This window comes from Delphinus delphis, chromosome 10, assembly GCF_949987515.2.
Source record: "Delphinus delphis chromosome 10, mDelDel1.2, whole genome shotgun sequence".
Lineage (NCBI taxonomy): Eukaryota > Metazoa > Chordata > Mammalia > Artiodactyla > Delphinidae > Delphinus > Delphinus delphis.
Genome location: NC_082692.2, coordinates 21,137,430 through 21,156,633, shown reverse-complemented (window position 1 = coordinate 21,156,633; position 19,204 = coordinate 21,137,430). Strand labels below are relative to the sequence as shown.

Here is a 19,204-nt window from a genome sequence, read left to right as displayed (position 1 = left end):
AAGAGTTAAGACAATTTGGATGGATGAAAAGGGGAAGGGAAAATGGTACAATTTCAAGTTTTGTTTTTTCTTTTGACATAAAGTGGTGTGGCTAGAACAAGGCCTGTGGCCTTCATGCTTATCCCCCCCGCTTAAAGTGATGCCACATCCCAACGTTTAGCTGGGCTGTGGCGAGAAATACCTCTGGGAAAAACACTAGTCATATCCCTTACAAGTAATTAGAAGAGAAATGGTGCCACACTCGGGTAGAAGAAGGGAAAGGTGCCTCCCAGTACACGTATATGCCACAAGAGTTTCCTGAAAGAGTTCTTCACATTGCTTCCTGACGGGCTGGGGAGCACTTGTATGCAACTGAAGCTTTGTTGTTTCATGCCCAAAATATTAGCTTGTGTCACTACCCAAGCAGAGATTTGGACTTTAAAGTGAGGGAGGCTGAAGGCAGTTAACGCTTGCAGAGAGAATCCTTTTTCCATCTGGCACAGGACACTTTAAAAATAGGGGTATAGGAATCCAACTCTCAGTAGTAACTGATAACATCAAATAATTGGTAATTAGTGAAGAAAAGAGAAGACTTGGAGTAACTCCTGTTATCTTTTATATCCACTTTCAAATTCTCTGCAACCCTCTTGTATCCAGGAATCTTGGTCTTAATTGCCTGGCTCAGAAATTTGCATTAATGTATCTGAAAATGAGAAGTCTTTTATATGGAATTCTAAGTGGACCTCCTCACTATTGAATCCAGCATCTCGTCTAGATGAGGAGCCTCAGTCTTGCAGGTAGAGGAAGTTGGAACTGCTCTGGGAGACATGGGGGCAATTGGTTCGGGGGCAGTAGGGCCATATCATGATTTACCAACAGGCAATTTAAACCACATCGGTTGTTTCTGACTGAGCAGGGGACTGATAAGGGAGTTGTTTGGAACAGTCACTGCTGCAGCGACGTGTCTTCTCTCCTCTGTCAATGTCATAAGCCCACACTCTCAGCCCTCATTCTCCAACCCTATTCAGCCACCACCACCCCACCACCCCTGCATAGGATCATCTACTCCGACAAGAAAAATCTCTAGTAGAGGCCTCCTGACCACTTCAAAACAAATCTCTTTATCCTGCCTTTCTTCTCCCAAAGGAATAAACATCCTGACTCCTTTAACATGCCAAGCACATTCTCTTCAACAACCTCTGAAACCTTCCTCATTTATCTCCAGTTTTTTTCATTTATTTCCTTCATTGAGATTTTCCCTCATGTCTTCAAATATGTATAGATGCCCTTTCATTCCCTTTTTTTTTTAAACTTTAGGTTGCCCTTAATAGGCTAGTGTTTCTCTTAATTTCCCCCCTTCCAGAATTCACCAGCTTAAAATCTATACTGCCTCCGTTTCTAAGTGTTCATTTCCTATCATGCTATAATCTGGCTTTACACAATTTCCTACCTAGGTATTCTCTCAAAGATCATTAGCGACCTTTGAACCAAAGTGGATGATGTGCTCTCCAACACCGCACATCAGTTGCCTGCCTCTTTTTTGTGTCCTTAGCAATACAGTATAGTACTGATACTCACCCTGTCTTTCTGACATTTCTTTCTGTTGACGCCTATGTTGGCTGCTTTTTTCCTAATCTTGTAAAGCATAGGGGCTGATTACCTGCTTTTTCTTAGAAAATGTATTCATCTGTATTGTATGTCTTTTTACTCAGGTGTAAATAACCTCCAAATTCTCATTCCCATAAGAGCTAATTTTAATTTTCCAGCATCCTGAGTCATTTCTCTTAAAGGCTCAAACCATGTAAAATCCAGCTCATTTCCATTTCCAACCACTGACCCATGTCCCAATTTTTCCATTAAGATTGATAGCACCACCTTTGCTGAGCCAGGGTATCATCTTTGACTCTTTCTTTTCTCTCCACTGTCACCAGATCCTGTTATACTTTCTTCATGTCTCTCACCCTTATTGCTTCATTTGCATTCTTATTATAACCACTCTAGTCCAGAAACTTATTAGTTTTGATTTTTACAATAATCTCTATTATCTATCCTGTTTCTCTCCATCCTACTCAGTTCAGTAGGTTTACCTGCCTTTTACACTGTCTTATGCAACCTTAAATAGATTACTTTCCATTATGTATAGCATCAACTGTACGTTTTCTAACCTAGCTTTTAAGGAGCCTAAAATTTGATCCCTTTTTAGATATATTTTCTGAAATTAATCTAGAGCTGACATTTCACCCTCATCCGTTGTGCGGCAGGAGTGTGGTTTGATGAATCGAGGGCAACTTCAGGCATGAAATACCATTTCCTTTGGTTTGTGAGCCCAAGTTTAAGCTAATTTAGCACCTTGCATTATCCTAATTAGCATTATGGGTCTAAGGTGGCCACATAAACTATGTTGGCCCAATTAGACTAAAGGAAAAATCTTATATAAACTCCTCCCCACTCATTCCACAGGCATGGTTGATCCGGCTCTGGGGAAAGCAGAGCTGAGAGAATTGCCAAGAGATGGGTCAAGAACCATGGCTGAAGTGAGCTACTGCCTTCCAATTATATGAGAAAAAAGAAATCCTTTTTGATTACGTCTTATTGAGTTGGGTTTCTATTGGTTATAACTGAAAACATTTTCATATATTCCATAATGTCTTATCTAGTTAGGCAGTTTTCCTTGCTATCCACTGAACATACTTGTTTTTTGTTTACTGTGCTTTCTGTACTTGGACTGTGTTTCATATTGCTTTCTAGATACTCAAATCTAAATATCTGAATATAAATATCTGTACAAAATATGAATTTATATGGAACTCATACTTCCTTGGAAGGCTCTCTGGTATCTGTTCTCTGATGACCGGAAGTGACTATGGAAGATATCCATGGATGAAGGACTCTACTGGGCTTGCACAATTTTATGGATTGTGAGTCAGACAATACTCAATATCTAAAAGGAAGTTCAGGTCACATGGCCCTCCTTTATATCCCATTGTGCAGCATGAAGTCTCTACAAAGCCCAGTAAAGAGTGAGGAGCTTTTTCTCAGGTATTCTTTTCCTGTGAATTGACAGAGGCTCCATAGAGCATCTCTATTTAACACAGACCCTTGATGCACCATTGGATCTGGTATCATAAAGCCCAGTTACACAGCAACTTGCTCAGTACTCTAAATCAGCTACAAAGTAGCTTAGTGGATTTGGGGACTGAGATGAAATAAGGTAGGTAGAGTTTTGGTAAGGCTCCATCTATCCCTCATTTGGCACTTATAGGGAGGAGCTCTCCAACTATTCCTACTCATAGTGTTACTGGGGCTTCTGAGTGTTTACTGGACTTCTCCTCCCATGGGTCCTTCTCATGGAAATGATAGGACTCCACATTTCCCGGTCATCAGAAGAACTAACACATATCCCCAAACTGTCCAACTGTGATAAGTATCAGGCATTTGAATCTGAGCTTTGAAAGATTTCTAATTAGGGTCAGGCAGGAAATTTTAGTGGGAGCCATACAAAGAGAGAACTAAGAACGTAATGACTGTTGCATGAAGGCCCAATATTTGAATCACTCCTGTCATAAGGAAAAAGAGGCCAGTAGTGACTGGTGATGTCTATTTTAAGACAATGTGTGGCCATTATTGAACATTTGAAATATTCCCCCAAAAATCATAAAAAAGTGGTACAGAAGGGAATACCCCTCATCAACTCAGCAATCATCTCAGACTCTGAGTTAGCAAATAATTCTCTTTTTCTTAACCATAGTAAAGTAAAATATCACTGGCAGCAAGCCTATGCATTATATGAAAGCTGTTTAATGAAGAACAAGCATGTTTGAGGCTTATTAGTAGCTTAATCTAAAAGTGTCAACTGACAAAGAAAGTAGGGTGAACGAAAAAAGCTTATTGAACAAGTTTTTCCATGGGATAGAGAACAATGAAATCCAGGGACCAAGATGTCATTGTTAACTTTGGAAGAAGAGAGCCTGCACAATAGAATCAACTGGGAAGATTGTTAACATAGCAATGCCTGGTTTCTTCCGAAGAGATTCTGATTCAGTGAGTCCAGAAAGGTCAGGAACTAGAAAACATTTTTGAATCATCTCCTCAGAAGATTCTAGTAAGTATCTAAGTTTGAGAACCACTCAGGCAGAGGCAGGAGAAATTGTGAAGATGTTAAAGCCAGACATTAGGTGACTATTTCAAGCAGTCTGTGTTATTAATGATGGAAGAAACAGATCATTCTCTACTACCTGGTATCAAAAACAAAGCTTATGCTGGGAACAGAAGCAATTACCTTGATGACCTTGGAAAAAATTGAAGATAACTTCACCAGTGGAATTAAAGGCAAGAGACTAAACCCCTGTGGACTAAGAAATTTAACTAGGGGAAAAAATCCTAGGAATTTAAGCCTTTTTATTTACTCAGTCAGTGCTATTGTTTCTTCTTGGGAAACACCAGAAGGTAAGATTGGAAAAAGAAGTATAAATTTCAAAATTTCTAGCACCTTCATGGTTTCAAGGAGGCAGAAATAGATGACAACCTATACTGTTTTAGATACTTTCAAAGCAGTAGATATATTTTCATCTTAACTTGGCCTACCTTAATTCATCCCATATTTAAAAGTTGAGAAATATTAGTCTTGTCTAGGTCTTGGGTTCTTTTTAAAGAATATTATGTGAATGTAAGGCATTATGATTTGACTGTTCTATAATGTACACAACTTTAAAACTCATTCAGAGAATCTCTTCATGGATCTATTTCATTAAATCTACACTTTTTTTCCCCTAAGAAGCACATATTCAACTCTGTGTAAAGCAAAGTTCTGTTTGATTAAAGTAGTACTTTTTAAAATGACATTATCTTTTAGTGGCCTATACTCTAGTTTAGAGAATAAGTCATTATACAAAATAATAGGAAAAAAATAAAGATGGGAATTAATATATGTTTTATGGATTGAATTATGTCCCTCAAAATTTATATGTTGAAGTCCCAGTACCTCAAAATGTGACCTTATTTGGAGATTTGGTCCTTACAGAGGTAATCAAGTTAAAATAAGGTCAATAGGGTAAGTGTTAATCCAGATGACAAGTGTCCTTATAAAAAGAGGAAATTTGGAAAGAGACACAAAACAGCAAGATTGCCATGCGAAGATGAAGGACACATCAGGGTTATTTTCTACTAGCCAGGGAATGCCAAAGGTTGCCAGCAACCACCAGAAGCTAGGTGAGAGGCATGGAACTGATTCTTCCTTGCAGCACTCAGAAGGAACCAGTCTTGCTGACACCTTGATTTGACACTTCTGGCTTTCAGAACTGTGAGACAGGAAGTTTTGATTGTTTAAGTCCTCCTGGTTTTTGGTACCTTGTTATGGCAGTCTAGCAAACTAATACAATATGATTAAATACCAAAAGTATGGTAACGGTAATAAGATGGTTGAAGTTTATATTTTCTGAGTTCGTATGTTTTGGATTAAGCTTTATGCCGAGTTTTATTATCTTTGCAACAACGCTGAGGGATGATACTGGTCTCACTATAGAATTTTTTTAAAAGAGGATTCTTGAGAATATCACTGTTGGCAGTAGAGCAGTGATTCAATCACAGACCCATCTGATCTCAAAATCCCAGTTCAGCACTCTGCTCCAAGAGCAGTAGAAGAGACCATATGACTGAAGTTAGTGAATGGGGAGCATATGATCTATTAAAATGAAATAGAGTTCATGAGGGTGATGTGGTTGTTCTAGAGCTGGAATGAAGGAATGAACTAAAAATGTTGGGGTGAGTTGGAGAACAAAGCTGCTTCTTCATGAGGGAACTAACCTGAGCCAAGACCTCATATTAGAAAATATTTGGGGATGAAAGGGTAGAATTCTCAGGGTTTGTGTTGAAAAACAATGAGGAGAAACCTCTTGAGATGGTGGGAGTAACCTCTTGTGCAGTATCCTGAACCCCAAAAGAAATAGTTGTCATTTGATTTTCTGACAGTTTGGAGCCTGTGGAGGTCTCTGACAAGGAGAGTGACATAACTCAATGGTACTAAAAAAAAAAAGCAAGCAGAGAATATTGTATCCACGGGAGGGGAAGTAAAGGATTTACTTTATTGAAAGTTTAACAATGTTACTGGGAGAGGCAGAGGAAATTTTCAGAAGTAGCCCTGTGTTTCCAATAGGTACTAGCTTTTCTCTATATGGAATACCATGAGAGGGTCCTCTTCGAAAGCAGGAAGATGGACTACAGCAGTGGTTCTCAAACAGTAGCCAGCATTCAAATCACCTGGAGGCTTGTTAAAACATATTTCTGATTCAGTAGGTCAGAGGTGGTGCCTGGAAATGTGCATTTCCTGCAAGTTCCCAGGGGATGTTGATGCTACTTTGTTGGGGGATCACACTGTGAGAATCACGGCACGAAATGAGTACTTTCCGTCTGTCCTGGGGCAGGCTTTTTACTGTATTCTGCAGGAGGATGCTGTGTTATAACTAAGAGAAAATACAAGTTAGTCTGGCATCCACAGAGGAATTGACCTCTTCATACTTGGTATGCCCTGACCATGTCCAGATTTTTATCTGTCCTCTCCATGTGGTTTCTCCTCTGTCTCTTATCCCTTGCAAGTGTCATTTTTGCTCAAAATTTAAACTAATTCAGTCATCTTCCTCAACAGAGGTTTTTCTCTGTTCCTCCTCTCTCCAGTTTTCCGTTTATGTATATATGTATTTAATTTATACTTGGAAGGTCCTCCTCTTGGAACTAGGAATACAGGTAAGCTCAATCTCATTCTGTACTCTAATGAAGTAATTAGGTATAGCCATATAGTGTTTAATGATACATTGTTTGTAATGATCAATGACACGTGGGCCCTTAATTCAGGATTATATAGCAGAAAGCATTTTGCAAGCATTTGGATGTGGATTTTCTTTTGTGCAAAAGAAAGTAAAATACAAAAGATTGAACTAACACAATTTAAGATTTTAGGTGTATTACTATATAAAACCCTTTGTATTACTATTTGTATAACTAAAGACAGTCTAAGATGTTCTTGAAAATTACTGAACCACAAGTTTTTTGACCACTAGTGTTGCTGCAAGATATAGTTTTGCAGGTGTGACAATACAGAGAAGTTTTAATCAGCTGTTACTTTAAGCTCTCTAACAAATTTTGAAGATTAGTTTTAGATCAGAAATTCTTATCATTGGAAGGGATGAAGAAACACTACATGTTCCCAGGAATAGTGACACACACACACACACACACATAAACACATAGACAAACACAGGTACATTCCCTGTATTAAATAATTCTTGGGAGAGTCTGTTAAACAATGCCTTTGTATGATATTGAAAAGCAATGCCAACTGCCTTTTTGCCTTATTTCAACGTTTCGATACTGTTACTTAACACGTATCAAGAATAGGAAATATGCCGACTGAGTGAGGTACAATATTCCTATGGAAAATTAAACTCTATTTAGTAAGTTGATTACATCTTTGAACACGCTGAATGTTAGGTTGAAGTTTCTGTAGTTTTTTGAAGTACAGTAATGGCCACTAATATATATGTAAAGGATGAGCTGGAAACTTAATGATCTTCAGAAATAAGGGTTAATTAGCTTGTATAGTAACTATCAACATATGAGGATTAGGATTGTGGATTTTGGGTATAAAAACAGATGTACTTGTATGAATGAGAGAGTTAGTTTTAATAACAAATTTGTATGACTGTGTGACTGAGTCTTTGGGAATAGAAAGGAGTGAAGAAACCAAAATTAGCGTTTATGATTATTGAGATGTACAGTTAAAGAATTAAGGGACACTATGGTTATAAATATTTTCAGAAGACAGAATAAAGAAATGGCTATTGAAATATAGTTGATATACAATATTATTAGTTTCAGGTGTACTACATAGTGATTTGACATTTGCATACATTATGAAACGATCACCAAGATGTCTCTAACCATCTGTCCACATAGTTATTACAATATTACTGTCCATATTTCTTATGCTGTATATTGTATCCCCGCGGCTTATTTATTTTGTAAATGGAGGTTTTTACCTCTTATTCCCCTTCACCTATTTCACCCAGTCCCCACGTCCTCCCATCTGGCAGCCATCCATTTTTTTTCTCTGTATCTGTGAGTTTGTTTTCAATTTGTTTTGTTTTCTAGATTCTATATGTAAGTGAAAGCGTGCAATGTTTGTCTTTCACTGTTAATTTCACTTAGCATACTACCCTCAAGATCCATCCATGTTGTTGCAAATGGCAAGGTTTCGGAGTTTTTTTTAAGGCTAACACTCCATTGCATATGTATGCCGCCACATCTTCTTTATCCAGTCATCTGTGGATGGACATTTCAGTTGCTTCCATATCTTTGATACTGTAAATAATGCTGCAGTGAACATCGGGGTCATACAACTTTTTGGATTAGATTCAAATCAATAGAATCAAATGTAATAGAATATGACTGATCATATCGCAGTTCTATTTATAATTTTTTGAGGAACTTCCATACTGCTATCTATAGTGCCTGCACCAACTGACAATCCCAACAACAGTGCACGAGAGTTCCCTTTTCTCCACATCCTGGCCAACAACTGTTACTTGTTGTAAAAGACATAAATTCGTGACTTTCATGTCAAGTCTGACATGAGGAAAAGCGTATTATTATGGCTGTAACCAGCGGGTGAAATAAACAAATTATTAAAAACTGTATACCTGTGGGGAACAAGATATGAGAATTTCCATTTTAAAATGTGCATTTTAATTACAGCCTTTTTAAAAATTAAAGTTAAAACAGATAATATGGGAGAATAGCAGACAACTCTAGAGATAGTTGAAATACCCTGATTAATAAAAGCCAAGAATTTGAAATTTGTATCTTCATTGATTGTATTAAGATGAGAACTCCGTATTTTTGGTAACACTTATAAAACACAAGTTTTATAAACTTGTCTATTTTTCTAATAACTTATTTAGAAAATAATTTTGCACAGATATCTGAAAAGTAAAACTCTTGGTTAGCTAATGCTATCATTAGTAAATAGGGATATTGATTATTTGATGTTTCCAAAATAATTTTCTGAACATGGTAAAAGTTTTATTAAGTATTAGCTGAGTGAATACTGATTGAATTAATTTAATCAAGACATATTAATTTGTGTATTTTTATTGAAATAATCTGCACAGTTGATTTCATTTGAATTTTATTCAGCATAAAATACTACAGTAAAATTGAAGTGTTATTGGGTTAAAAGTAAATATACCATCACGTTATTATCATGAAGGCTCTGGATCTAAAACCTAGTGTATTCCAGAAAAAGCAAAAGGCTAAATATGGATTTGATCAGTGTTCTTAATTAGTACTAGTGTCCAAGTAGACTAGATCAAAGCACATTATAGCCCTCATAGTCTCCTCCCACAAACCACACACACAGATGCTAATTTCACCACAAAATTTGGAGGAAGGGCAGTCTAGAGTGGACATGAATCTCCAGAGCAGGGAGGACGAGAGTAGGAGAAAACAGAAAAGATAACTGTTTGCAAACGATACCCACAGTGCAATAATGGGTCACTTGCCACAGCCCAACATTAAGGCAGGAGATGCAGACAGTCTCTGGATGATAGAATCGCATAGGCCTTCTACCAATGAAGGGATGAGAGCAAGGATAGGCCAACTCTGGCTGGGCTTGAAACTTCTAAGACATTGAGGGGCCCTCTTTAAGAAAAAAAGAAAATACAATGGTGAATAAAAAACTGCTAGGTCCTTCTAATGGACTTAAGCTTCAGTTAAATCCTCCTCTGGGTAGGGAAATCTCAAGAACTGCCCTTTCAGACTGAAATAAATCATAATTTTGATTTTTTTACTTCCTCATCCACAATTAAATCATCTCTTCATGATGTATAAATTACATGCAGTTATTTACCAATTATTCTGAACTGGAAGTTCATCATCTATGTAATTGTATAAGTAGTAGTCCTGGTTAGTCTCTAAGTTTGGTGTACAGATAAGATTACATAAATGCAAAAGTTAGTATCTCTTGGAAACAACAGAATATTAGTTATTTTACTTTACTATATAGGCAATGACATTCAAAATGCTCTCTTCATCTGTTACAGAATTCACTACATACTGACATATGATAAATTTATGGATATAATCCTAATAATAGGTTATGTTTCTTGAGAAGTCAGATGCCCTGTCCAGATGCTGTGGTTTGCATTGATATCTTGTTTAATAATCACAACTTAAAAAGTTATTTCTACTATGTAAAGGAAATAAAATGAAGCACGTAGAAATAACTTGTCAGAGGACATGCACGTTGGTATGGTGGAGCTTGAGTGTGATTAATGCCACCTGACTGCAAAGTCTCTGCTCATCCTTTTCCAGTCCTGACCGTATCGTGTATGTTGGTTTACCAGGGTACCACACAGAGTGGACAGTGAATAAGTAACTGTCCCAGATATTTAACATTTATAACTTATTGTGGTTCTAGATAAAGAAAATATTCATCATGGAAGCTGTTTCAAATACAGGTTAACCCTTTCTCTTGTGGCCAATTTCTTGAGAAAAAGAGATTTTTCTCTTTTGGTATTTTGAGTCTAGTCACCCTGAGGCAGGAGACAGATGGGCCCCCAGGGCAAACGGTTTGAGTTCCTTCCTTCCTTGTGGACGGATACTCCAGCCGGGAATAACAGGACAATTGAGAGAGGAGTCTGGGCTCTGCCCAGATAGACGATAAGAGTCCACATATTCCTCATTCTTGAAGTCAGGAGACCTCCCCGACTACACATGCAGATGGAGTCACCCGTGTCTTCCCATGGCCCCACTCTACCCCTTATACACATCTACCATGATGCCTGTAGTACTTCTGTGCATTTATTTCTTAAACATTTATCTTTTTTTAAGTGGTCTGTAACAGCGGTCCCCAACCTTTCTGGCATCAGGGACTGGTTCCGTGAAAGACAATTTTCCCACGGACAGGGGCCAGGTGGGGTGCGGGAATGGTTCAGGCGGCAATGCGCGTGATGGGGAGCGGCAATGCGCATGATGGGGAGAGCCAGATGAAGCTTTGCTCTCTTGCCCACCGCTTACCTCCTGCTGTGCTGCCAATACCGGTCCGAGGCCCAAGGGTCCGCTCTGTGTCCTCATACAGCGACTTAGTAAATGCTGCATTAGATAACTATTAATAACATGGCCTAAGAAATCGATTAGATACATAGAAAAGGGTCCAGGTTGAATTCGGGGGGAGTGGGAGGGTCTGAGACCAGGAGATGGAGTGAAGGTGAGTGAATGGGACACAGACAGAAGTTGGAACTTATCCAATGACCATCCCCACCCCCCATAAACTATAAAGGCATATAAAATATATATATATATTTTCTTTTCTATAAATACATTTGGAAGGTGGCTCCCAAGCCACTCTAACCCATTAAGCCCTGTCCTTATTAATCTTTTCTAAATAAAAAGGATGTTGCTGATGCCCAGTAATGTGGTGGGTAAACAGCTGTCTGGACTAGCCATTATCAGTCTAGTTCAAAGTAAAGGCTCTTCCTGGGGCCAGAAAGCAGGATTTTCAGAGGCCCCCAGTGGGCAGGAGGCAGGTCGCCAAGAATCAAACAAGGCAAAACAGACATGTGCAGTAGTCATAATCATGCTAGTAAGAATTAAGTGCCTCAGCGAGGCATGTACAGGAATTGGAGGGGGAAGGAGAGGCCTTCAAAACTTTTATGTCTGAGCACTCACTCCTGGTTTGAGAAACACAATAAAATGTCTGCCTGGGTAGTCATTATCAGGTAGATAGGACGCTGGGCTGGGCTAGGAGGTGGAAGGGGCCTCCCTGCCCCTCAAGAGTTCCTGACCAGTGAGGAGTCCTCCATGCTCGCTGAGGGGGTGGAGGATCCAAAGATCTTGGCAAGAAGCCCTCTGTTGGAGCGGGCCTGGTCCTGAGCGTTGGCCAGGCGAGCCCGTTCACGTCCTCCTGGCCGAGCTGCCTTCCGGGCCCTCAGCTCCTGTTCAGTAGGACGCTGGGCAAAGGCCCAGGAGACGTTCGGGCGGGTAGAGTCCCCATCAGCGGCAAGGAAACGCTGTCCGCGCTCCACGCTTCGAAGATAGAAGTCAGTCTCACGCTTGGCCTGGGCAACCTCAGCCCTCAGGCGCTGCCTGCGTACCTGGCGCTCAAAAGCAAGATGCTCGCTGAGGTGGGACCAGGTAAAACGGTGCAGGTACTGCGGAAGGGAAAACAAGAAAAGATCTGAGGAGGGCAGATCTGGGATGGAGAGGAGATGGGGGAGCCGGGGCCAACAAGAGGTGACAGGGGTGCGCCGGCTGGGGCTGGGAAGACGGAATGCGGCAGACAAGCCGATCCCCTCACCCTGAGGTTCCACAGGTCATAACGGAAGGGGCTGCGCCTGCGGGAGCCCATGGGCGTGTTGTGAAGACTGGCCGCCACACGCTTGGCTACTCGCTTGTCCCGGAACTCCACCCAGCCCTCGGTGTAGTCCTTGCTGTACTTGGACCGCTTTTTTCCTCCCGCAGCGTGGGCTGCCGCTGCCTTCTTCTTGCGCCTCACGAACCCGTCTGCGAAGCAAAGACAGAGCAGTGGTCAAGGAGGCCAATACAGCACCCACTCAACTGCACCTCCCATTCGCCGAATTCTCCAAACCTTCCCTCAGGCCAGAGTCCCACCTCAACGTCTTTGCCCGAAAGCGGATAACTGCAAAGTCCACCCTTTTCCCCTTGTCTAACTCAATCCTTTCCTCAAATGTTAACTCCTTTATCAGGTCTGCCCTAAACGCTCTCTTTAAAACCCGCACAGGCCCCCAACCCCAATTCCAATTAGTGTCTGTCTGTATGCGAGCTGGGGACGGCCGATCATAAACCTTCTCTAGACCTGGGCCGCGATGACAAAGAGATACGTTCAGTTTTGTGGGAAAACCACTGAGATTTTAATTCAGGCTGTACCCATTTAACAAACTGGTAAATTCGGCTCAGGAAAGATGGGCGGGCGGAGCCGAAGTTAAAATCCAAAAATTAGCTATCCGAGAACTAAGGCTCAGCGAGGTATATACTGCGCTATCCCCATCCCATCGCCGCCTCCTAAAAGACATGCGCGCTACCGATTTACCAAAGAAGCCGGACGCGGGTCCCCGGCTCCGTCAGCGCCTCGGACCAGGGCAAGCTGAGGCAACAGGACATGCATTGCGTGCTCACTGCCAGCGAGCATCACCCTCCTACCCTCACCGCCAAGGCCTGAGCACTTACCTTCCGGCTGGAAAAAAACGCGCCCGACCTCGCCGTAGGCGCTGAGAAGGTTCCGTACGTGCAAAGGCCTAAAGCGGGGCGGTATGTGGCCCAGGTACACAATACCTGGCACTACCCGTTTCTTGCTGCCGCCAGCCGCCCCTTCGGATTCCTCCTGTTCCTCCTCTGCCTCTGATTTCTGATCACTCTCTTCCAGAGGTTCCAGCTCAGCGGCTGCCTTCTCGGATTTCTCTGCCTCCATGCTTGCGAGTAGGTAAAGCAGGGCAGCCGTAAAGCGCCGCGCCTCTGACGCACACCTTGTGCGACTGCCTGTGTCGAGGGGGCGGGGTCGGTCCGGGTGACGACAAAGGAAAGGACAAGATTGGGCGGTGCCCGCGAGTCTAGGCCTAGAGGAGAGAGCGGAAGTGGGTCCCGGGTCTGCCGGGAGATTCAAAGCGTGAGAGAACTTGAGCTGATGAGGCAGAACCGGAGAGGTAGAGCTCCAAGTATAACTTACCCTATAGCACTCCTCGGTGAGATGCAGAAGGACGGGATGAAGCAGGCTCTTCCGGAAATTTTGGAGAACTATTTTGGGAGTGAGGGGAGGTTTCTTTGTGTTCTAGCGGTCAAAATAGCATTTTACCCAAGGGACTCGGGTGAGACTCAAGGTTGGGGGATGGCTCAACTTCTAAAGGTTACTTAAATTTCAATTTTTTAATTAAGTTTGAAATTTTAATTATTTTTCAAAATTTAACTTAGAGATTTGAATATTTTAAATTTAAGTTTTGAAAATGTAATTTAACTTTGCAAATATAAGTTTTTGAAATTTAGTTGAGATTTAATTTTTGAAAATTTCATCTGTGACCTTTTCATTTAGTTAAAAAAATTTTAGTTTAAAATATTAATTTAAAATTTGATTTTGTGAATAAAATGTCTAAAAAATTTTAATGTTTGACAATTATTTCTTTTAAAAACTTATTTGGCGCCTGTTTTACATTTGTGTTGATGCATGGATTCGTATTTATACTTATGTTACAAATACCTATTGTCAAATGTATACGTGGCCCTGATTTAGGCGACTGCCTGTACCGCGAGCTTTATTCTCTCCAGGACTTGTTTTCACAGTGTTGGGGTCCAGGGTAGGCCACCCAAAATTATGCCTCAATGGCGTACTCGTTATTTTGAGTTAAAGGTACCGAAGAAATGGTCACCACAAGAGGACACTCTGACTCACCTTCTGTCTCGCTGAAGCAACCTTTGTTGACAGGCTCTTAGGCGTACCTGAGGATCGTTTGTGTGTTTATACACTCATTCCTACAAGATCTGAGCACAAATGACTGTTCACTGTTCAATTTTTTTATCGTGTTCAGGCCAGCAGTGTCAATGACAACCTTTCAAAAACGGAATCCTTCGAGCCGGATTCGAACCAGCGACCTAAGGATGACCGAAAGATGAAACACCTACAGTCCTCCGCTCTACCAACTGAGCTATCGAAGGGCCTTTGAGAAAAAAGTCTTAGAATACTTTAAATAATCTTTACTCAATCCTGTAGTTTTGTTTTGACTATAAGTTTACTTCAAAAGTAGAAGCAAACATGAAGGGTGCTAGAAATATTCTAAAACTGATATGGGTAGTGATTATAGGAGTATACTAAAAAATTAATGCCCTTGAACAATAAAGAGTTGTGCTTTAATTCATTATCCTGTGCCCTTGGATACAATACAGATAGGACCATCACCCTTGACACTCCTGCTGTCTCATCAGCTTAGCGCCTCCTCTCTCAATCAGAAGTGAGCCATAAATGAAAGGGTTTTCCTAAATGGGTTGAAGAGGGAGCTATTATCTTGAAGCGGAGTTACTGTCCAGTTATTCTTTTGTTATTCTTTTGGACCGGAAGGAGTTCACTCACTCTATGTGTATGTTTGATTTGTTTCGGTCTACAATTTTCAAAATTCTCATCCTTCGAGCCGGATTCGAACCAGCGACCTGAGGATATCTAAGTGTTGTACCTACAGTCCTCCGCTCTACCAACTGAGCTATCGAAGGACCACTTATGGCCATTATTTTAGAATCTCAATCCTAATGTCTATCCAGATGGTTTCCGCTTTGATCATATTCACTTTTGAAAGTATAATCAAATTTAAGAAGTCTTTTAAGGCACTGAATGGGTTCTATGTCATGATCTGGGTAGTTGGTTTCCTGGGTTTAATAAACATGTAAGATCCATTGAGTTGTACATTTAAGACGTTAGGATATTGTTCTGTGTATATCTCAAAACAAAAACCCTACCGGCATCCCATGCCCTCCTCCCTAAGCATTATATACCTAGGGTGAATTCCCTGGATTACGCCCGATTTCCTGCTGTCCCCTATAATTACTTTCTCCTTTTTCTCTCAAAAGTGTCTAGGTTGGCTCGATAAATGATATAATTACGTAAACACAGACATTTGGGTTGAAGAGGATCGCAAAGTTGTGAACAGAGCATATCCAGTGCATTTTGGTATCATTGTGATTCTCCTTTCTGAAAATCTAATGGGAAATCGTGTGTATTCATAGCTCTAATGATGAAATATGTGGAGTGTGTGTGTGTGTGAATTTTCTTACTTGGATAAATAATTTGGGTGGTTCATATTATATTGCATAATTTTTGTGGAGCAATTAAAGTGAAACAAAAACCCCTAAAATTTAAATGCAAATATATTCTTTTTTCAAAGAAAATCATCAAACATCGAGGTTCAACAGAGATTGCCTTACACTGGTGCCTAAAGCAGAAATATACACAAATGGAGAATACACTAAATTATCTGGAGAGAAAAGGCTTTCTTTGGAAATATGCTTAAGGAAAAGATTAAGTGTATTTCTCTATAAAATATCTGTGCTTATTTCTACAAATTTATACAAAACTATTATTTCTACAAAATGATATTATTAAAAAGAATTCCAAAAATTTTTTTCAAATGGCAATTGCCAATGCATTCTATTAGGGGCACTGAGAGGACGTAGTCGATATTGAACTCAGTAATTAAATCCCTTTCCATGACAAACCAAGAAAATATCATCTAGCAACTTTCAGTGTTCCTGACCTAATAGAGAATTAGCAGCGGGAGAAGAGAGACTGTAGGACGTGGAGTTTCTCTTTCATTGTCAAGTGTCCTCCTATCTGCGCCTTGAATACAAGGTGGAAAATAGCGGAGATGCCAACAAGTGTAAAATTTCAGCATGGTGCTGGATTCAGTTGCTGCTACAGAATTGTCGTCTCTTGGGATGCAGAAGTCTTCCTGGGATGATACTTAGAGGAACAGGAAGCTCTCCAAAAGGAAACAGAAAAGACAAGTCCACCTTTCCTCTTCCTCCTCCAACCTTGCATTCTCCCTCTAGCTTCCTTTTTGGCAAAGCCTAATATGGAGCCGTGTGGTTTACCTCCTTTATCACAAGGCAGATTAAAGAAGGATGAGTGTCTTAGTCTGCCCTGGCTGATGTGACAAAATACCACGGACTAGGTGGCTTAAATAACAGAAATTTATTTTCTCACAGTTCTGGAGGCTGGGATGTCTAAGATCAAGATGACAGCCTTTTAATTCCCAGTGAGAGCTCTCTTCCTGACTTGAGAGAACTCTCTGGTGTTTCCCATTATGAGAATAGTAATCCTATGGGAGCAGGACCCCACCCTAAGGACTGCATTAACCTTAATTACTTTCCAATTTTGAATACAGTCACATTTGGATTTTGGAAGAACACAATGCAGTCCAGAACAGTGAGCTTAAAGTTGAGTCAGTAGTTTAACAATTGGGAAAACTTCCATGTGAATTTTAAGATATTATTTTTGATCTTCATTTTACCTCTATGCAAGCTAAGCTGTTGAAATTTTAATACCTAATCCAATGTATTGGAAACTAGAACTCCCAGCTCATGGTTGAAAGCCCCCAGTTGCTCTCAGTTCACAGTCAGTCATCCCAAAGCTTAATCCATGGATCTGAGCTATGGAATTAGTCCACTTTCTTTCACTCCAGTTCCACACTTGCACCCCTAATAGAATCATGGAAAATAAATGGAGAAAAAAAATGAGTGGAGGCCAAATTGACTTCTGTAGCTGGGTAAATTCTGTCCAAGGAGAAGTGAGGAGAGAATACCCAGATGGTGGAGAGAATCAAGGCAAGGCTGACCTTGAGCCAAGTTTTGAGATGAATGGTGGGTTTCTACACACCCACTTAGAACATCTGAGCTTTGAACTCTTTTGTCTCAAATGGAGGGGGTGCAGGAAGGTGGAGGATTTCTTCCCACAGAAAGTTATTCACTTTATTTGTCAGCCCTGACTGCAATGAAAAAGAAAAGAGAAGAGCAAGCATTAAGGGCATTAAAAGGGTCCTGGAAAGGCCTGCGCAGCGTGCCTGCACAGCATAGGGACATAGAGTCACTTTCTTAAGTAAAATGTTTCATCTCCATTTCATCACTTTGTCCCAATTTCATTGAGACTAGAAAATAACATTAAACCAAAAAGAAAAAATGTTTCTAATGATGGAATTTCAGACAAAGAACCAGTTGACGGGAAGGGTCTTCACATGGCTTTCCTGCAAGTGATGGGTCTCCGGCAATGCTCAAGAGTTCTCCTCTGAAGAACTAGCTCTGTGAAGTACCGAGCACCTAAGCACAGTACCTGGTACCTAGTACTCCACAGGCCCAGAAGAAAGAGAGGCAACTACTACTTTCGGTTTTTTGCAAGGAATCCAGATCTAAGCATGCAGCCATGATTATATTCACTTCTATTAGTGTTTACCTTAGAAAAATAACTTGTACACCCTTGATCGAAATCGGGACTACGAAGCCAGAATGAAGGGAGAAAATAACTGGGACGCACACCCCTTCGTGACCTTGTGTCCACCGACGGTGATTTTTATCTATAAAAAAAGCCAGACAGAAAGCAGATTAGGGGACATTCGTAGGAACTCTGGAGAATCTGTTTCTGGTACTAGCTGAATCAATTGGTGGAAAATTTAGGAGTGCGGGGATTGGCAGGAACTATTGGGATGGCCAAAAGCCTAGTCTCATTGCCTGAGAAACTTGATTCGCCCTCCTGGATGTACCTACAATTTCCTTCCGGTCCCCGGTTTCCGTAGATATGATTCCAGTGTTAAACTCTTGCCCAATTTCGAAGACAGGTGTTTCTATGGATTCCACGCCCTGGTCCACCTGCACTCTGCAGTCTTCTCTCAACAGGATCCAGTACCGTAGAACAGACTATAGGTGGCGCCCCAGGGGCTGTTTGATAACCCGTACTTTGTCCTATTGTCTAACGCCAACTAGGTACCAAGGTGGCCACGAGTTCTGAATTACATTCGGATATTAAAGGATGGGAGGCAGAAGCGTCTAGTAGTGAGGGGAATTAGCTCAAGTGGTAGAGCGCTCGCTTAGCATGCGAGAGGTAGCGGGATCGATGCCCGCATTCTCCAGCTTTATGTTCCGCCTACTCTTTGGCCTTTATTTCCATGCTTCTGTAAACAAACACCTTGCTCCAACGTTACCACATAAGGGCCCAATTCCTAATTGATAGCCTCTCCCTTCTCTCCAGTGACAGGATAGGGAAGGTTGGATTCTTTGAGATTTCTCTCGCCTTTCAAAGATTTGAATATTGGTCTCTGTCAGGTGGATTTACAGATCTACACTTCAATTATTTATGCATTAATATTACATTTTTATCCTCAGAATCTATTTCCCACATGTATGACCTATTGAGGGCCACCTCAAGTTCTTACAACTGGAACAAATAATTTCTATTTCTTAATGAAATTTTGAAGAGCCAAAAATATGTAGGTATGTTTGAGATTTGGTTTTTTTACATTCACTCGTCCTCTTTTGGAGTCATCTGGCTGTTTCTACGGGGTGGTGGGGCCGCTACTGCCAATTGATACTGGAATATTGCAGAATATGGTCCAATTATGGGAGGGAAATTGCAGTGGAGAACTTGTTTGGGTTGGAATCTATGGTGCGTTGATGAGACGCTCAGTCCAGGACT

General features: G+C 40.8%; 1 protein-coding gene and 3 non-coding genes across 4 annotated transcripts; 1 reads left to right on the top strand and 3 right to left on the bottom strand.

The window, feature by feature from the left end:
- Nucleotides 1-9,104: 9,104 nt before the first annotated feature.
- On the bottom strand, nucleotides 9,105-13,483 carry ABT1 (activator of basal transcription 1). The gene is made up of 3 exons (XM_060023451.1): nucleotides 13,216-13,483; nucleotides 12,326-12,531; nucleotides 9,105-12,179 (listed from the first exon to the last, which is right to left on the bottom strand). Exons 1-3 carry the CDS (start codon nucleotides 13,454-13,456, stop codon nucleotides 11,799-11,801), a joined length of 828 nt encoding a protein of 275 aa, XP_059879434.1. The 5' UTR covers nucleotides 13,457-13,483; the 3' UTR covers nucleotides 9,105-11,798.
- Nucleotides 13,484-14,600: 1,117 nt separating this feature from the next.
- TRNAY-GUA (transfer RNA tyrosine (anticodon GUA)) lies at nucleotides 14,601-14,691 on the bottom strand. The gene is given in 2 exon segments: nucleotides 14,601-14,636; nucleotides 14,655-14,691. It is a non-coding gene; the product is annotated as a tRNA-Tyr (tRNA).
- A 461-nt stretch (nucleotides 14,692-15,152) lies between these two features.
- TRNAY-GUA (transfer RNA tyrosine (anticodon GUA)) lies at nucleotides 15,153-15,240 on the bottom strand. The gene is given in 2 exon segments: nucleotides 15,153-15,188; nucleotides 15,204-15,240. It is a non-coding gene; the product is annotated as a tRNA-Tyr (tRNA).
- A 3,328-nt stretch (nucleotides 15,241-18,568) lies between these two features.
- TRNAA-AGC (transfer RNA alanine (anticodon AGC)) lies at nucleotides 18,569-18,641 on the top strand. The gene has a single exon. It is a non-coding gene; the product is annotated as a tRNA-Ala (tRNA).
- Nucleotides 18,642-19,204: the final 563 nt, after the last annotated feature.

Coding starts and splice junctions, on each gene's coding strand:
- ABT1 (XM_060023451.1), bottom strand. CDS start 13,456: ATGGAGGCAGAGAAATCCGAGAAGGCAGCCGCTGAGCTGGAACCTCTG. Junction 12,532..13,215: donor CGTTTTTTTCCAGCCGGAAG/GTAAGTGCTCAG, acceptor TTTGCTTCGCAG/ACGGGTTCGTGAGGCGCAAG. Junction 12,180..12,325: donor ATGACCTGTGGAACCTCAGG/GTGAGGGGATCG, acceptor TCCCTTCCGCAG/TACCTGCACCGTTTTACCTG.